This window comes from Plasmodium fragile, assembly GCF_000956335.1.
Source record: "Plasmodium fragile strain nilgiri unplaced genomic scaffold supercont1.33, whole genome shotgun sequence".
Lineage (NCBI taxonomy): Eukaryota > Apicomplexa > Aconoidasida > Haemosporida > Plasmodiidae > Plasmodium > Plasmodium fragile.
The window spans coordinates 177340-191793 of record NW_012192613.1 but is presented as its reverse complement, the minus strand read 5'-3'; the positions used below and the strand labels follow the sequence as shown (position 1 = coordinate 191793).

Below are 14454 nucleotides of genomic sequence, written 5' to 3'. Positions count from 1 at the left end.
ACAATTTGATGGGAGCCCAAAATCCCCTAGCAAAACGTAATAGCAAAAAATAAGAACGGATATATATTTGTTGCACGAACAATTAGTACATTGCACATAAAAAAAAAAACACCAACGAAGAACAATTAAATGTGCGCATAAACATGCACATTGAAACTGCATTTATTTTTGTTATTGCGCGCACGCTCACGTCCTGTGTTCGCTTTTTACGTTTCCCCCCTCAGAGCCTACAAATATGAACAACGTTCCCGACTTGAAAAAGTTTTACGAGAAAAAGAAAGCCGAGCTGGAGAATGTGGTATTTAAAAACGAGCATATTTTGTTTGCTCAACGTTGTTTGCACGTCTCTATATTTTGTGAGCCATCATGACAAGCATCCCGCCCCCTTTTTTTTCCCCTATTTTGCAGAGGTATAAATTTTGGCTGGAGAATATCGAATATCAGCTTGTACTAAATTGGACATGAGAAGATGTGGTGGAAGCACAACCCCCCCGCCTTTCCTAATGTATATGCACATTTTGCATGCGTTCATATGTGCGCACTTCTCTAGTGCTGTGCATTTTTTTTTCCGTTTGTTTTTTTTATTCTTATTTTAAGGCATATTAACAAACCGTTATATTAACAACTGAGTTGTTCTGTTTATGTGCCAAATGCGTTCTCTTTCGTCTACCCCTTCATTTCATCTTCACGTTATCGAATTTTTTTTTTTTTTTTTTTTTTGGGGTCAATTTTTTTTTGTGCTTTCCTTTGGCCTACCCAAATTTTAACGGCAAAAAAAAAAAAAAAAAAAAAAAAAATAATATTGCGAATGTATATAATATATATATATACGTACGTGCCAAACCCAATACAGTCCTAAAGCAGATCTTGACGAAGGAACAAATTTGTTTTCTCCCCATTTTGTGGAACACGCGAACGAGAAAGTAGAAAAACGCGCAATTTGCAAAGTAATGCCAAATGAACGCCAACGATGGAGAGGACACGCAACTGGATAATGATGCATCCCCCACGAAAAATGACAAATCGAATAAACCCAAAGTAAGCACAAAGATGCGCGCCGTACAAAAGTATCCTATACCTTTGAAGTGGCAACACTTCGAAGAATAATTGCACAAAATGTTTAATCAGCGACTGCACAAAAATGCATTCCAACTTAAGTGATACCACATTTTTGCACTAATCTCATCATCCCGCTGTGCTTTCGCAACGGAACTGCACAACGGTCCAAGTTGTTTGCGTTCAGACGCGGATTAAACTCAGTGTCATTACGTTCTATCTTACACGTACTTGTACAAAAAATTGCATATCTTAGCGCTGTTCTCATTTTTTTTTTTTCTTTTTTCACCTTTCCCTAAAGACACATTTACGGAAGGCAGCTGGCGTTGTGTGGAAGGACCCATCAATGGATGACTGGCCAGAAAATGACTTTCGAATTTTTTGCGGAAATTTGGGAAACGAAGTGACTACGGACATTTTGGCCAACGCCTTTAGAAAGTACAAATCGTTTAACATGGCAAAGGTGAGAAACATTCGAAGGGATCAGCTGTGTTCGCGCCTTCGAACACATGTACTTTTTACAATTTACCCAATTATGTCGCACCACCCCCCCAAGTGATCAAGAGTTCACTTCCGCAAGTCTACATTCCGACGTGATGAAGTGGACGCGATGAAGCCACGTTACATGATTAAAACAACGCCCCTTTTTAATCCCCTACAGGTAATTCGTGAGAAAAGGAACAACAAGACGAAAGGCTACGGTTTTGTGTCCCTCTCGAACCCTGAAGACATGCTAGATGCATTGAAAAATATGAACAATAAATTTATTGGCAATAGACCAATCATAGTTAAAAGGAGCAAGTGGAAAGACAGAGAAGTGGACTCCAAAAAAAATAAAGACTTCGATAGCTTCGTGCAGAACACCTATGTTCCATCCAAGAAATTTAGGAAATTCAAAAAACCCGTCAAAAGTGATCATAAAGGTTAGAAAAAAAAAAAAAAAAAAAAAGGCAGCTTCTTTTTGGTTCACTTTTCCTTTTAAACGTTGTAATGGCTTCCATTTATCACTAAAGTGACATGCACCCAAAGTGGTGTGCAACGTGAGCTGTGTTTTGTGCATATATATAACTGCACGTTCTTCTTTTCCTTCCCCTCAACTCTTTAGAAGTGCACGACAAATTGATAAACAAGAACGTAAACAACTACTGACCTGGAAATGGTTACTCTACGGATGAAGAAAATGTTTCCTCATTTATCTTAGCGAGCATGCGCCCCTGTTGCGAATTATCGCGTCTTCACTTTTCCTGACATGTGAAGGCCCCCCGTTGGGCTCGTTTTGAAGTTTGCTTGGGAATATTTCCCGCTCATAATTCTTGTTTCTTTTTTTTTTTTGTTCATAATTTTTTAATTAATTTTTGTGACCTCTTTAACAACAATTTAGTAGCCAATTAGCATCTTTTTAGCAACCACTTGACAACCTTTTGTTGACCCCTGTTGTCAATTTTTTTTTTTTTTTTTTGCCGAAATTTTTAAAAAGGGGAAAAATAACTACGAAAATTTTTTTAACCATTTTAATATGTTTTTGATTGATGTAGCTTCATTTTATTTTCAACGGGTTTATTTGGATAGTCTCCCGGGGGGAGGTGGAAACACCAGGGGAGTAAGGGTTTTCCCACGTCACCCTTCGAAAATGTTTAGCGTCTGCACACATATGTGAGCCATAGGTAGATACACACTTATCTGCATTTGCTACATTACTCACCCATTTTAGGGGCAAACATAAACTCCCTGCTTTAATCCGCTGCCCTTAATAAAATGTCCCCGTGGTGCCTTTGAAAGGTTTTTTTTCCACTCCACGCCGTTGACATTTTAAGAACAAAACCAACGCAGCAGATGTGCGACGTAGGTGTACACTTATGTGTAGGTACGCACACCTGTGTACTCTGCTTATATATGCATTGGTAATATTCCCCCCCGCGCACCAACCGTTTGGCCCCTTCCATTCTATTATTTAATAATGACGCAAAAGCGACGACACCATGGAAAGGTACAAAAAAATGCCAGGCAAACACCCATCATTTGCAAACACATTATTACAAACTGGGTTTGCCGCTTCGATAAAAGTGCAAAAAGGTAAATGAGTGTTCAATATGATTATGTACTAATCTGTGAAGTGCTTCTCCTTTTGGCCCGTTTTTTTTTTTCTACGAAAATCTATAGAACGTAAAAATTGCCCTTCCCCGGGGGTATAAAAATATTAGTGCCCTGTGCCCCCCACAGTACGTGAAATACGCACCCAAATATATAATTCATCCTGTTTTGAAAAAAAAAAAATACTAATAAATAAATAAACCTACGCTGCGCTGTGCTTATTACAAAATATTTTGTGAATTTATTTTTTTCCTTCACACAAGGCATTCGTGCAAGTACTTCACGTTGCCTGCATTCCGCGGAGTAGGCACACTCATAAATTGTGAGGGATAACAAAACAGTTCAAATTTGCCTACAGGGAAAAAGCCATATTTATGGTCTCTTCAGATGTGAGCAGATAATTTTCCCTGCGTATGCGTGAACAGTTCAGGGGCGCGTATGCTAACACACGCATCAATCTGCGTTCCAAGAAACGTTGCTAACGGACGTGTCGGCAGCGCCCCCGCCCCTCTGATGACCCAACGAAGCAGCCAGGATGAACGCAACCAGGATCCTTCTAAGCAGCCAAAAAGTATTAAAAAGAAATGTAGAGTTTAAGGAAATATTCACCCCGAGGTGGTTCCTAGAATCACCCAACTACAGCCGTATGCCTCTATGGAGAAGATTTTTTGAAGGGCAATACACAAATGGGTCCTTTCTATTCTTTGGTAATGCTTGGACGTCCATGTTTGCTTTCGCCTTCATGTTATGGTTCTCAAGAATATTCGACCCGCCCCCCTTAGAGAGAGTTGACAAGTATTGGCTAAACTCACCAAAGTTCAGAATTTTATCTGCCTTTTACAATGAAGGAAAAAGGCCAGGTGTGAAAATATCGTTGATGACATATGAAGCGAGATACTTCTACAGGGGAATAGATCACCCCTTTACCATTAACGAGATAAAAGATTTGTGGTTTAAGTTGAGGGAAAATTATATAATTGAAAGTATCCCGGCGATCCAGTACCCACACGTTTTTAGGCAGTACAATAATGTGTCTACCCCTGCAGATTTGCACGTACATCTTCATTAGGGAAATTTTTATGTCCGTTATTTTGGGATACATTACCTGCGTGTATACGGTGTTGTGGCCCTTTTGCTTCTCCATGTCGAGGATGAAGTATTGTTGCGGAGAGGGCCGCTACAGAGTTCACGCTCCACCACGAGCGTTGTTACACATGTAGTGCGTCCTATACCATTTTGAAGAGAGTCCCATGTGTAGTAGCTGGATCAGTGCGTTTTCCTATTAAGAGGGGCTCATCCCCTCATTTGCGCAGTCATTTGAAAAACATTCGGTGGAGACCGAATCGGTACCCCCTATTACAGGGCATATCCCGTTTAGAACTTTTAACACACAGGGGCCCGTTGTGAGCAGCTAAATGTGTTCATTCGTTCGCTCGTTATTTATTTTATATATATATATATTTTTTTTGCTGCCTAGAATAACCCGCAACATTAATAACTTCTGTGCTTCTGCGCTGGTACGAAGCGCGCGCCATGCGAGACAATGTTTGCGCCAGCAAAGTAGTCACGCTAGGGCGTTTTCATATGTTCACACTGCTCCGAGCAGGAGCACATCAACACCGCTTTGCATTCACCAAAATGGTATAGCGCAAACCCCATGTGGGTGTATCCGCCTACAAAGCGAAACACACGGCGGGCTGCCGCTTCATTAAGGGAACAAACGGGTTTCGCAAACGTTTCTAGGGGGATTGCAACAACGGCGTGTGCCAGTCGTTCATATATACACGCCATGTGTGCTGACGCAGAGGGAACACCTCTATCCCACACAGCGCATTCCGCACACAATCGTGCATTCAATCGAATATTGTCGCAAAAATGGGAGGAAAATTAACGAAACGGTAAATATAGCTAAATCTTAATTTAAAAACATCAAATTTGCGTCCCGTCAAAATGGGAACAAAATTCAGCACAACAAAAACATACGCGCTGAACGGGCACATATAAATAGAGACAAGACAAGGGCAGAAAAAAAAAAAACCAAAAAGTAGAAATTTTTCCACAAAATGAAAAGGACAAATGCAAGTAGGTATATTTTTCCCCAATCCAGGGAAGGAAAAATTAAAAAAAAAAAAAAAAAAAACTTAATTAAATTATGAAACGATGGAACGCTAATCGTGAAGGCGATGGGAAATGAAAAAGGACAAAATGCGCCAGACAAAAAAGATGCACAGCACACAGTTGTATCCGCGCAGGATAGAAACAGAAAAAACAAAAAAAAAAAAAAACAAAGGAAACGCGAAAGTAGATATACACATGCGCGCAACAAGAGAGAGATATATAATACCCCGCACGGTTGAGCAAACTAGTGTTTTACCGATGGAGGCTACCAACCCCAGCTGGAGCTACTCGCAACACAAAGACGTTGCCTCTCCGTCTGTCCAACCGACTGACACGCTCGTGCGCACGTATATTCGATATCAGTACCTCCCGTATGTCATCGATGATTTCTCTTTTTACCTGATAAAATGAATGTTTTAAAAAATCCACATTGGTTTCAACAAAAGTTGTGTCAATCACATCCATGTCTAGCCAAGCATATTTATCAAACGAAATATAAACAGTGTCTTTTTTTCTGCACGTCTGAGCTGATGACTTAGATACCCGTTCTTTCATTTTCATATTATTAGAAGTATTAACGGAGTTTTGGTTAAAATAAATGTGCTTTTTCTTATTTTTGTATAGCCATTTTCTTTTAATTTTTTTAAAGGCCTTAGATATTTTAAACCTCCTTTTGGATGTAAAGGCCCTTAAACTGGAGTCACTAAACTCTACCGTTTTGAGAAAATTTTCATTGAGGTAATTTGGCGCCAGGTCTTCAGAAATGTACGAGCCACCTTCATCATAGTCATATGTGGATGGCTTACGAATCGTTTTACTCACGTGGTGCTGGTCATTCCCACTGGTGTTTGCATTAGTATTCGTAGATTTATTTTGTGCCTGATTTTCTTCTTTCTCATTTTCCTTCACCCTCTGGTATTGCGTATCACCCCTGTCCAACTGCTCCGCGATGAGCTGCCTTTGTTTCAACTTCAATTTTTCCTCCACATAAGACGAATTTGGAAACAAAACGTTGTCACACATTTTGTACTTGTCCTCGTAATTGCCCGTTAGGAAATTACTGCGGTCCAATTTTAAATTCATGTAATCTTCACCATTGTATATTTTGTACAGGGGTAACTTCAACTTGAAAATTCTCTTTCCCAGGCACTTTTCTCGATTCCACGTCTCGGAGTAAGTCAGCGCCTGATCCCTCGTGTCTCCATACATGACGATGTGGTTGCAGTGGCTCCTCAGAACGAAAAAATCCTTTTCTAAAAACTTGTCCAGAGGGTAATCTGGGTTTAGCAAAATGACTGTTTTTACTATGATTTGCTTGTTCTTTTTTTTCCCCCGCCGCTTCTTGCCAGGCGCCCGATCAACCCCACTGGCTCCCACGCGGCTAACATCGCTACAATCGCTATCATCACTAACATCACTAGCATCGCTCATATCGCTAACATCGCTAGCATCGTCCGTGCCCGCAGCGTGGTTCGCCTCGCACCCAGCGGTATCCCCCTTCTTCCCCGCCGACTTCTCACTCTTCAGTACGTTATAAAAGAGGTTATCCTCCACACAGCTAGCAAACCCATTAAAAAAAAGCCTCGATCCACAGGAGTGACTTATGAGATGCACATTCTTAATGCCCGAGTTGATAAGCTCCTGTATAAATGTTTTGAAGGAATTTCCCAGGACTGCCATCTCGGATCTTTTCTTCGCGACGGGGTAGGACAGAGCCGAAAAGGCACCCCACATGTAGCCTTCCCAGTGAAAAACAAATGGTTGTATGTAGGATGGCAACTTGGAAAAAGAAACCAAGTGAGCCAATTGAGAACACCCATGATGTAACTTCACATTATATCCATGTATATATATAACAATTTCGTCTGGCATAAAACTTAAATTTTGTTTTAAAGATAATGATTGCCAACCCTCCACAATAATCTTTTCCTTCTGTTGATGACGATAGTTTTCCCATTCATCTTCCTCTGCGAACACCTGCGCAATGGTTTTATTCCTCTTCATATTATAACTTGACAAATTTCCACCATTCAAACTACCAAAGGATTCATTAACACTTTTTACTGTGTCCCCCAGCGTGCTTATTATTTGTGTATTTGTACTATTATTATTATTATACTTGGATCGAATGAACTTATCGAATTTCTTGTTATTGGAAGTTATATAGATAGAGCCCTTTCTGTACTGTCTGGTATACTTTTTTACAAATCCTTTTATTTTTGAATTTTTCATTTTGTGCAGACTTACTTTTTTCATGGTCTTGTTGTAAATCTCTTTCCTTCCTTTATTCAAATTTGAATAACTTCTTTTTGATTTCTTACTCTTTGCCCTTTTTTCCGTATTATAATTTTCCTCCATGCTATTTTCTATGTCATCACTGGAGTTATTCTTCACATCATTTTTTCTTGAATTTCTCGACACTCCCGATTTTATAAAAGATTTAAAAATATCTGAAATGAATAACGCTTTATTTTCTCCAAAATTTGATTTGCCACTTGACGTATCCTTTGCGTTAGCTGTCTTTTCTTTCCCTTTCAGTTCCTCATATTTTTTTGCCCTCGGGGAGTCCTTACTCTTATTTTCGTCCGATTCGAACTGCTTCTCCTGCTCATTAGGTAGAGTAACGTTGTTTTTGTTCTTCTGCTTTTTATCTTCTTCTGGTTGTTTCGCGTACCTCCCCTCAGATGCACTTTGCTGCACGTGATTGGCTTCATTTACCGTAGCGCATAAAGCGGTGTCCTTTTCTACATCCGGTTTGCTGTGCCGCCTCTCACTTGATCGCTTCACCCTACCGACCTTTTCTCTCTTTTCATTGCTCCCCCCCTTTTCCATGCCTACCGCGGGATGCTCCCTAAACTTGGCATGCAAAAGGTTGTCACACAGGAGTTCTCTTTCTCTACACCTTGACGCTTCGCTTTCGTGTTCGTTTTTGTCTTCGTTTTCGCTATCAAGGGAGGGATCCTCCATGTATGCGTTTTTTTCCCCACGTGGGGCACTGCCAAGGAGCGGTTCCCTCCTGCGCAGCTTCTTCATTCTCTCCTTCTTATGTGTTATTCTGTCAGATGCCCCACCGCGTCGCCTGTCACTTCCGAAGCCGTTTATATTAATAACAAACGTGTCATCCTTTCGGCAAAACGAGGAGTTATTTTGGGTAGCGCTATCCTCCGTGAAGAGGCTGACATGAGGAGGAATATGGCACATTCTCTGCCTCTTCTCTCGTTCGTTTGGAAGCTCACCTGTTTGGTCATCACTTCTGTCGAAATGCACTTTGGGGGAGGTGTCCTTGTGGGTGTCTCCACCCATGTTGCGATTATGATATTTTCCCTGTGCGTCATAATAGTTGTTCCGATGGGGAAAAACACAACCATGTTGGCTGTTTAGAGCTTGGCCAATCCGGTCTGTACCCCTTTTCATGTCCTCATCAGGATTGCTGCTGTCCCCACTGCGATCGAACACGTATGGCGCCTTGTGCACCTCCGTGGATTTTATCGACTTGTTCATTTTGTACAAATAAATATCATCATTTACAGAGTCCAGAAGCTGGTCTGACAACTTATGGGTATAGTAGGAATGGTAGTTGTCTTCCTTTAGCTCATTTGCATAATGCTGGTTCCCCTGTGTACTTAATTTTTTAATAGTGTTATGAATTTTGTTCTGATTGGAATAAAAAAATTCTTCACCTTCTTTGCTCTTCACCTTTTCATCGTGCTTTCCTGGTCTGACATACAGCACAGAGTTATTTCCATCACCACTAAACCGATAGGGACAACCCCTTTTGTAAATTTTTTTCCCCTTTTTCACCTTGGGAAGGTGTACCAACTTTACGGTAATTTCGTCGAGGATGTTATTGTTCCTCCTCTTTACAGGCCCCAACCGTTTGTAATTATGAACCTTCAAGCTCATAGTCACATGGTCAATAGAAATCATACAGTTGTTGGAGAAATACTCCGTTGTGGTGCTGCTATTAACCTTTAGCATATTAAAACACCATTTCAAATCGTAACCTAAAATGTCTTCATAATTTTCTTTTAAAATATCCTTTACAATTATATCATACCTATTGGTTGGTAGCCTTCCATTGGCATCCTTCTCAATTTTAGGATTGAAAAAATAGGTCAATGGAAAGTCATTGAAGAAATGGCCACTGATAGAACACTCTGTGCAGGACACGCCATATCGTACATCTGACCAATCTTTTCCTACACAGGCAGCGAAACCAACTCTTGTATTAACAAATAAAGATCCACTACCAACTTCCTGTGATATGAAGGGACCTACTGGGTACCCATGGAACCAGAAACCTCTTAGCTTCTCTCCATATGAATGATCTTCAATCCATTCTCCATAACCATGAGGTCGACCATATATATCTGTCTTCCCCTTATATCTTAGCTGGTGACTAAAAGGGGCCTCATTGATACTATCATTTGTCATTTTAAAACGCAAATTAGAAAATCTTTTGTAAAAACAATTTACAATACGATAGAAGGATCGATAAGCACAGAGACAAAAACAGCAAAAGTTATTTCCACACATTCCTGCAAAATCGTTGTACCGACTTACTGTTATATTTAATTTATTCGTTGAGACCTTCTTCTTTAAAATTCGACAATGCTCTGTACATGGGCAGAAAAAACCATATATAGCCAGTAGAGGACCGATGCAAATAATAACCTTCACAATAATTATTAGGGATAACTGAACAAGCCCATAAATCATTAATATGTGTTCCCCTCTCGAAATTTTATCATATTTGTCCTTCTCGTAGAATATTAACAAAATGGATGCGCAAATAATAAATATGTATGAGGCGTAAATAGGCCAGTGTAAGCTCAGCCTGGTTTGGAATTTTGCAAAAATGATGACTCCAATAATTACCAATGCAGCTTCTACAAAAAATAAAAAGGACGTCTGAACTTTGAAGCTAATTGTAAGCATGCTGTTCTCATAGGACGTCTTGAAATATTTCCACGATATCAGGATTAAACAAAAAATGGTTATAATAAAGACAATTTTTTTCGAAATTGGTTTCCTTATTCCGTTAAATCTTCTTCGCAGACGTCTATAGTCCATATATCTTATGGTGTAAATTAACCAGTCCATGTTCTTCAGTTCGTTGCTTGCGTTTTTCTTCCTCTTCTGGTTTCCACACCCACACACGTGGTCTCTGCTGTGCCCATTTTCTGCGCATCCACAAGGGTTCACCTCGCCGCAGTTATCCTCATCCCCATAGTTCTTCACATCCACGCTGCTGTACTTCTTCGCCCTCCTCGCGAAACAACAACAGCAATCATTTTTCGCGTCCAGCTTGCTTTTGTCCATGTCACTCACGTAGGAGACATCCGAGTCTGTGTAGACAGAATTCTCCCTCAGGCTTTTCTTTAAGCTTCCTTCCCCTTTTGTGTTGTGTTCCTCCAATTCATTTTCATAGTCCTGGTAATCGCACAAGTCAAACTGCGCGTCGTCCATGTGGATATTCATGTCATCGTCGTACTCCTCGTCCATTTCGTTCTCCGCGTCGTTGTCAATACCAAGGTCGTATTCGTACCCTTCGCGAGTGCCCTTTCTACCTTCACCCCTAACCCCGCTACTAACCTCGCTACTTACGTCGCTGTCGTTCCTTTTGGAGCAGGCTGCGTCCATAACTGATGAACCCATGCTGCTAGCCCTGTGGCTTCTGCGTGGGTTGCTGTTATCCGCTCTGTCCTTTTTTCCCGTCTTTTCGGCCTTCTGCACGTTTTCCGCCACTTTTCCTTTCCTCATCCGCTCGTTTCTGCGTCCTCCTGTGACCACATCCGCCACCCCGCTCGCGAAGACGCCATCGTCCCTTTGGGTACCAAGCACCCCATGTTGTTCTGACAGTACCGCGTCTGTATGGCTATTTTTGCGCTTTCTGTGTTTTACGCTTTTCTCCATTTGCCACTTTAACGCATCATTCTCTGTGTTGCTGTTTTCCCCTGCTTTCATTTCACTACCATTGAGATTTGATAAAGTGTGTTTATTTGCTTAAAAGTTTGTTTGTTTTTTTTTTCTGTATTTCTGTTTTTTTTTTTTTTTTTTTTTTTTTTTTTTTTTTTTTTTTTTTTTTTTCGCTTTCATTATTACATGAATTTGGACTTTGTTTTTTTTAAAAAAAACTTTCTCAAATTGCATTCGCTTTGGTTCTCATTTTTTTACACCTGTTTTCATGCTTAAAGAGGGTTCCCTTTTGTTTTAACCAGGTTTTCATTTAATGGGGGATCGTTTCTTTTCCTGTTTTGAATAAGCCCTCAAAAAAAAAAAAAAAAAGCTATAATATTTTTCCTCAATTCGCTCTTTTTATTTGCTATAATGCTGTTTGGTATGCCAATAAGTAGAAAATATTGCTTTGTTTCCCTTTTTTTTTTTTTTTTTTTTTTTTTTTTTTTTCCCACCCCTTTTGAGAATTTTTTCTCAAGTTGTAGGCAAACCTCAAGAACACTACAAAAATGCAGAAAAACAAAAAACGTAACTTAACCGGTTGGTAGCTGTCATTACACAAAATAAGATGAGTACTCGCCTGAGAGCAGGTGGACGGATGACTGTCCTTTATGCACAATTTAGGATGACAAGAGAATGTGCATGTAAGTGTGTGGGGGGATGCAGAGCAATGTGCTTATGGAAAAACATACCTTCATATGCAACATGTGCATGCTGCGCTACATGCGTCCTCGGCTCACCCATACGATTTTCCTAACGAACTTTTGCGTTTCCACTAGCTTTTAAATGTATCTCAAAAATGTTCCTTCTTTGTATGAACATTGAGGCAAAAAAAAAAAATACAAAACGAAACGAACCAAGCACAATCATGTAACGGTGAATAATAATTATCCTCGTGTTTAAAAGTCTTTTTTTTTTTCTTTCATTTCATTTTCCTATTTTCGCGCATCAGCATATTGCCCCCTTTAATTCTACAGATTAAGTTTGCTACTCGCTCGTGTAGCATATAGGGCGCGTTAACAATTATTCCTTTCTTAACCACATTTTTTTTTTAAAATCCGTGTTAACATAAAAAATTGGGGGAGACATCCAACACCATAGGGAGGGTTATGTTGTCGCTTCTCAATATGATTTATCAATTTAGGACATTACATCTTTTAGGACATTACCTCATTTAGGACCGTATATCCTCTTTTTTTTTTTTTGTTGTTTTTTCCCCTTTTGACCGTGTATTCCTGTCTTCCGTTACAAATCGCCCATTTGAAATACATTTTTTTTTCAAGGAGTTGTCGCCTTTGTGCAGGTTTGCAAAAGGACCACTGCGCCAGCAACGTCGGTAAAGGAAAATGAGAGTTAACTGAGCACAACAGCACAAAAACATCGTGTGCACAGCTGTAACATGCAAACACACACACGTATGTACTCTATGTATACATTTAAAGAGAGCCCCGCCTCGCCAATTTTCTTCTGCCGCGTGAGAAAACCCATTTGTTATGCCCAATTAGTGCGCACTACAGTTAACACTTTTTTTTTCCCCCTTACGTCAGAAGTAGTAGGAAATTTGTTGCATCAAGCCCATCCAGTTTTTATCCAATTTACAATTTTTGCAATCGACAAAAATGTGATGAATTCTATTCCCATAATGATTAATCAAATCTTTAATTTTGTACTTAACGTATACCTGATTTTTTGTAGCTTCATCCACACTGTCCACATCATTAAACGTGTTAAACACTAACACCACACAGGACGCTTGCAGGCATTCATCATTCAGTAGAAGACTTATGAGTGAGTTGTTCTCTCTTAAAATTTCATCCGATATGTCCATTATGTTAATAACGTACAATATTGCGTTCACTTTGACGTTCCGATAAATCAGTTGCCAAATGCTCCTCATCTACAAGGGGGATAATTAAAAATGAGGAAAACATAAAGGTGTAACAAAGAAGGGGGAAAATAAACCACACACTCTTTTTTGTTGCATGCTTGGACGCAAAAAAAAAAAAAAAAAAACACTAATGGTTACTAACTACTGGATTCCCTGACATGTCCCAAAAACCTATTCTCCCATTTATCCATTTAATCTCCTCATAGTGGTAAGATATGGTTGGTTCCATGTGTGACGTGATGTCTGTCCATTCTTTCGCATGTATTGCGGGGGGGAAAAAAACAAAAAAAAAGTGCACACATTTAAGTCTTTTTAATTTTGCCCCGTTGCCTATGGCTCAGTGGGTACAAGTCGGCACGACTTATCAAATTCATTTTCTTAACCTGATCCACGTGTCGCTTTCACGTGGGTATGTCCCAATTACGGAACACCAAACAGCTGTACGTTTCAACCACAAAAATGACAAGTCACACTCACCTGGAATAAAATTATGATACAGTAGTGTTGTTTTGCCTGATCCGTTAAGGCCCAGAATTAAAATGTTGTACTTCTTGCTGGGCGCTTGCTCCGTCACCCTGGCGCGGTCGTCAGTTAGGACGGACATTTTGTTCGCAGTGTTCCCCATTTTGTGTACAAGGGGGGGGAAATAAAAAAAAACACACTTATTAACATATATACATATACACATAAATGCATATGCTCCTTACAAGCACCCATCGCACGGGGTCCCGTCAGCACACATTTGTGTGCCCCTCCGAAATTGATGAGTCCAACTTAGAAAAAGAGGACTTTAAATCGACTGAGCCAAAGATTAGTATTCCATCTGCCCGTCAGCACGCTGGCTTTCAAATTTGAAAATCGTTTCAGTCTTACAGAAAAAATCACCCCAAACGGATGTGAAATGGACCACCAAGTGGCCGAATGGACGCACAAACTCATGCCGCAATTTGACGCACTTAAAATTATTTCTCGCACTTGAAAAAATTAAACAAAAAATTGTGAGAACGAATAAATGCACATGCGTACCCAGCACATGGACACAACACGGACGCTTTGTACGTCCAATAATTTTTTTTTTTTTTTTTTTACGCGCAGAAATGTTATCTGTGTGTATAGTTACACATGCGCGGACGTACTGCCAGAATTACGCGAGCAAACGTTTGTTCTAATGAGTGTCATTATGACACTTAAAAAAAAAAAAACGAAGAACAGAGGATACTTAAACGAACACATAATGTGTCATTTGGTATGCTTAATCATCCCTTTTTTTTTTTTTTTCGTGTATGAACGGTTTGCCCGGTACAGGTAACTTCACCGTTTTTGTTTACATGTTGTCTGCTCAT

General features: G+C 39.9%; 4 protein-coding genes across 4 annotated transcripts; 2 read left to right on the top strand and 2 right to left on the bottom strand.

The window, feature by feature from the left end:
* Positions 1–957: 957 nt before the first annotated feature.
* On the top strand, positions 958–2205 carry AK88_03085 (uncharacterized protein; the record flags this gene model as incomplete). The annotated part of the gene is made up of 4 exons (XM_012480708.1): positions 958–1038; positions 1358–1519; positions 1718–1979; positions 2162–2205. The coding sequence occupies 4 exons, from the start codon at positions 958–960 to the stop codon at positions 2203–2205; spliced, it is 549 nt and encodes a 182-aa protein (XP_012336131.1).
* A 1477-nt stretch (positions 2206–3682) lies between these two features.
* On the top strand, positions 3683–4216 carry AK88_03084 (uncharacterized protein; the record flags this gene model as incomplete). The annotated part of the gene is made up of 1 exon (XM_012480707.1): positions 3683–4216. The coding sequence occupies one exon, from the start codon at positions 3683–3685 to the stop codon at positions 4214–4216; it is 534 nt and encodes a 177-aa protein (XP_012336130.1).
* A 1301-nt stretch (positions 4217–5517) lies between these two features.
* AK88_03083 (uncharacterized protein) lies at positions 5518–11232 on the bottom strand (the record flags this gene model as incomplete). Its single annotated transcript, XM_012480706.1, has 1 exon — positions 5518–11232. One exon carries the CDS (start codon positions 11230–11232, stop codon positions 5518–5520), a length of 5715 nt encoding a protein of 1904 aa, XP_012336129.1.
* A 1534-nt stretch (positions 11233–12766) lies between these two features.
* On the bottom strand, positions 12767–13736 carry AK88_03082 (uncharacterized protein; the record flags this gene model as incomplete). Its single annotated transcript, XM_012480705.1, has 3 exons — positions 12767–13120; positions 13254–13363; positions 13589–13736. 3 exons carry the CDS (start codon positions 13734–13736, stop codon positions 12767–12769), a joined length of 612 nt encoding a protein of 203 aa, XP_012336128.1.
* Positions 13737–14454: the final 718 nt, after the last annotated feature.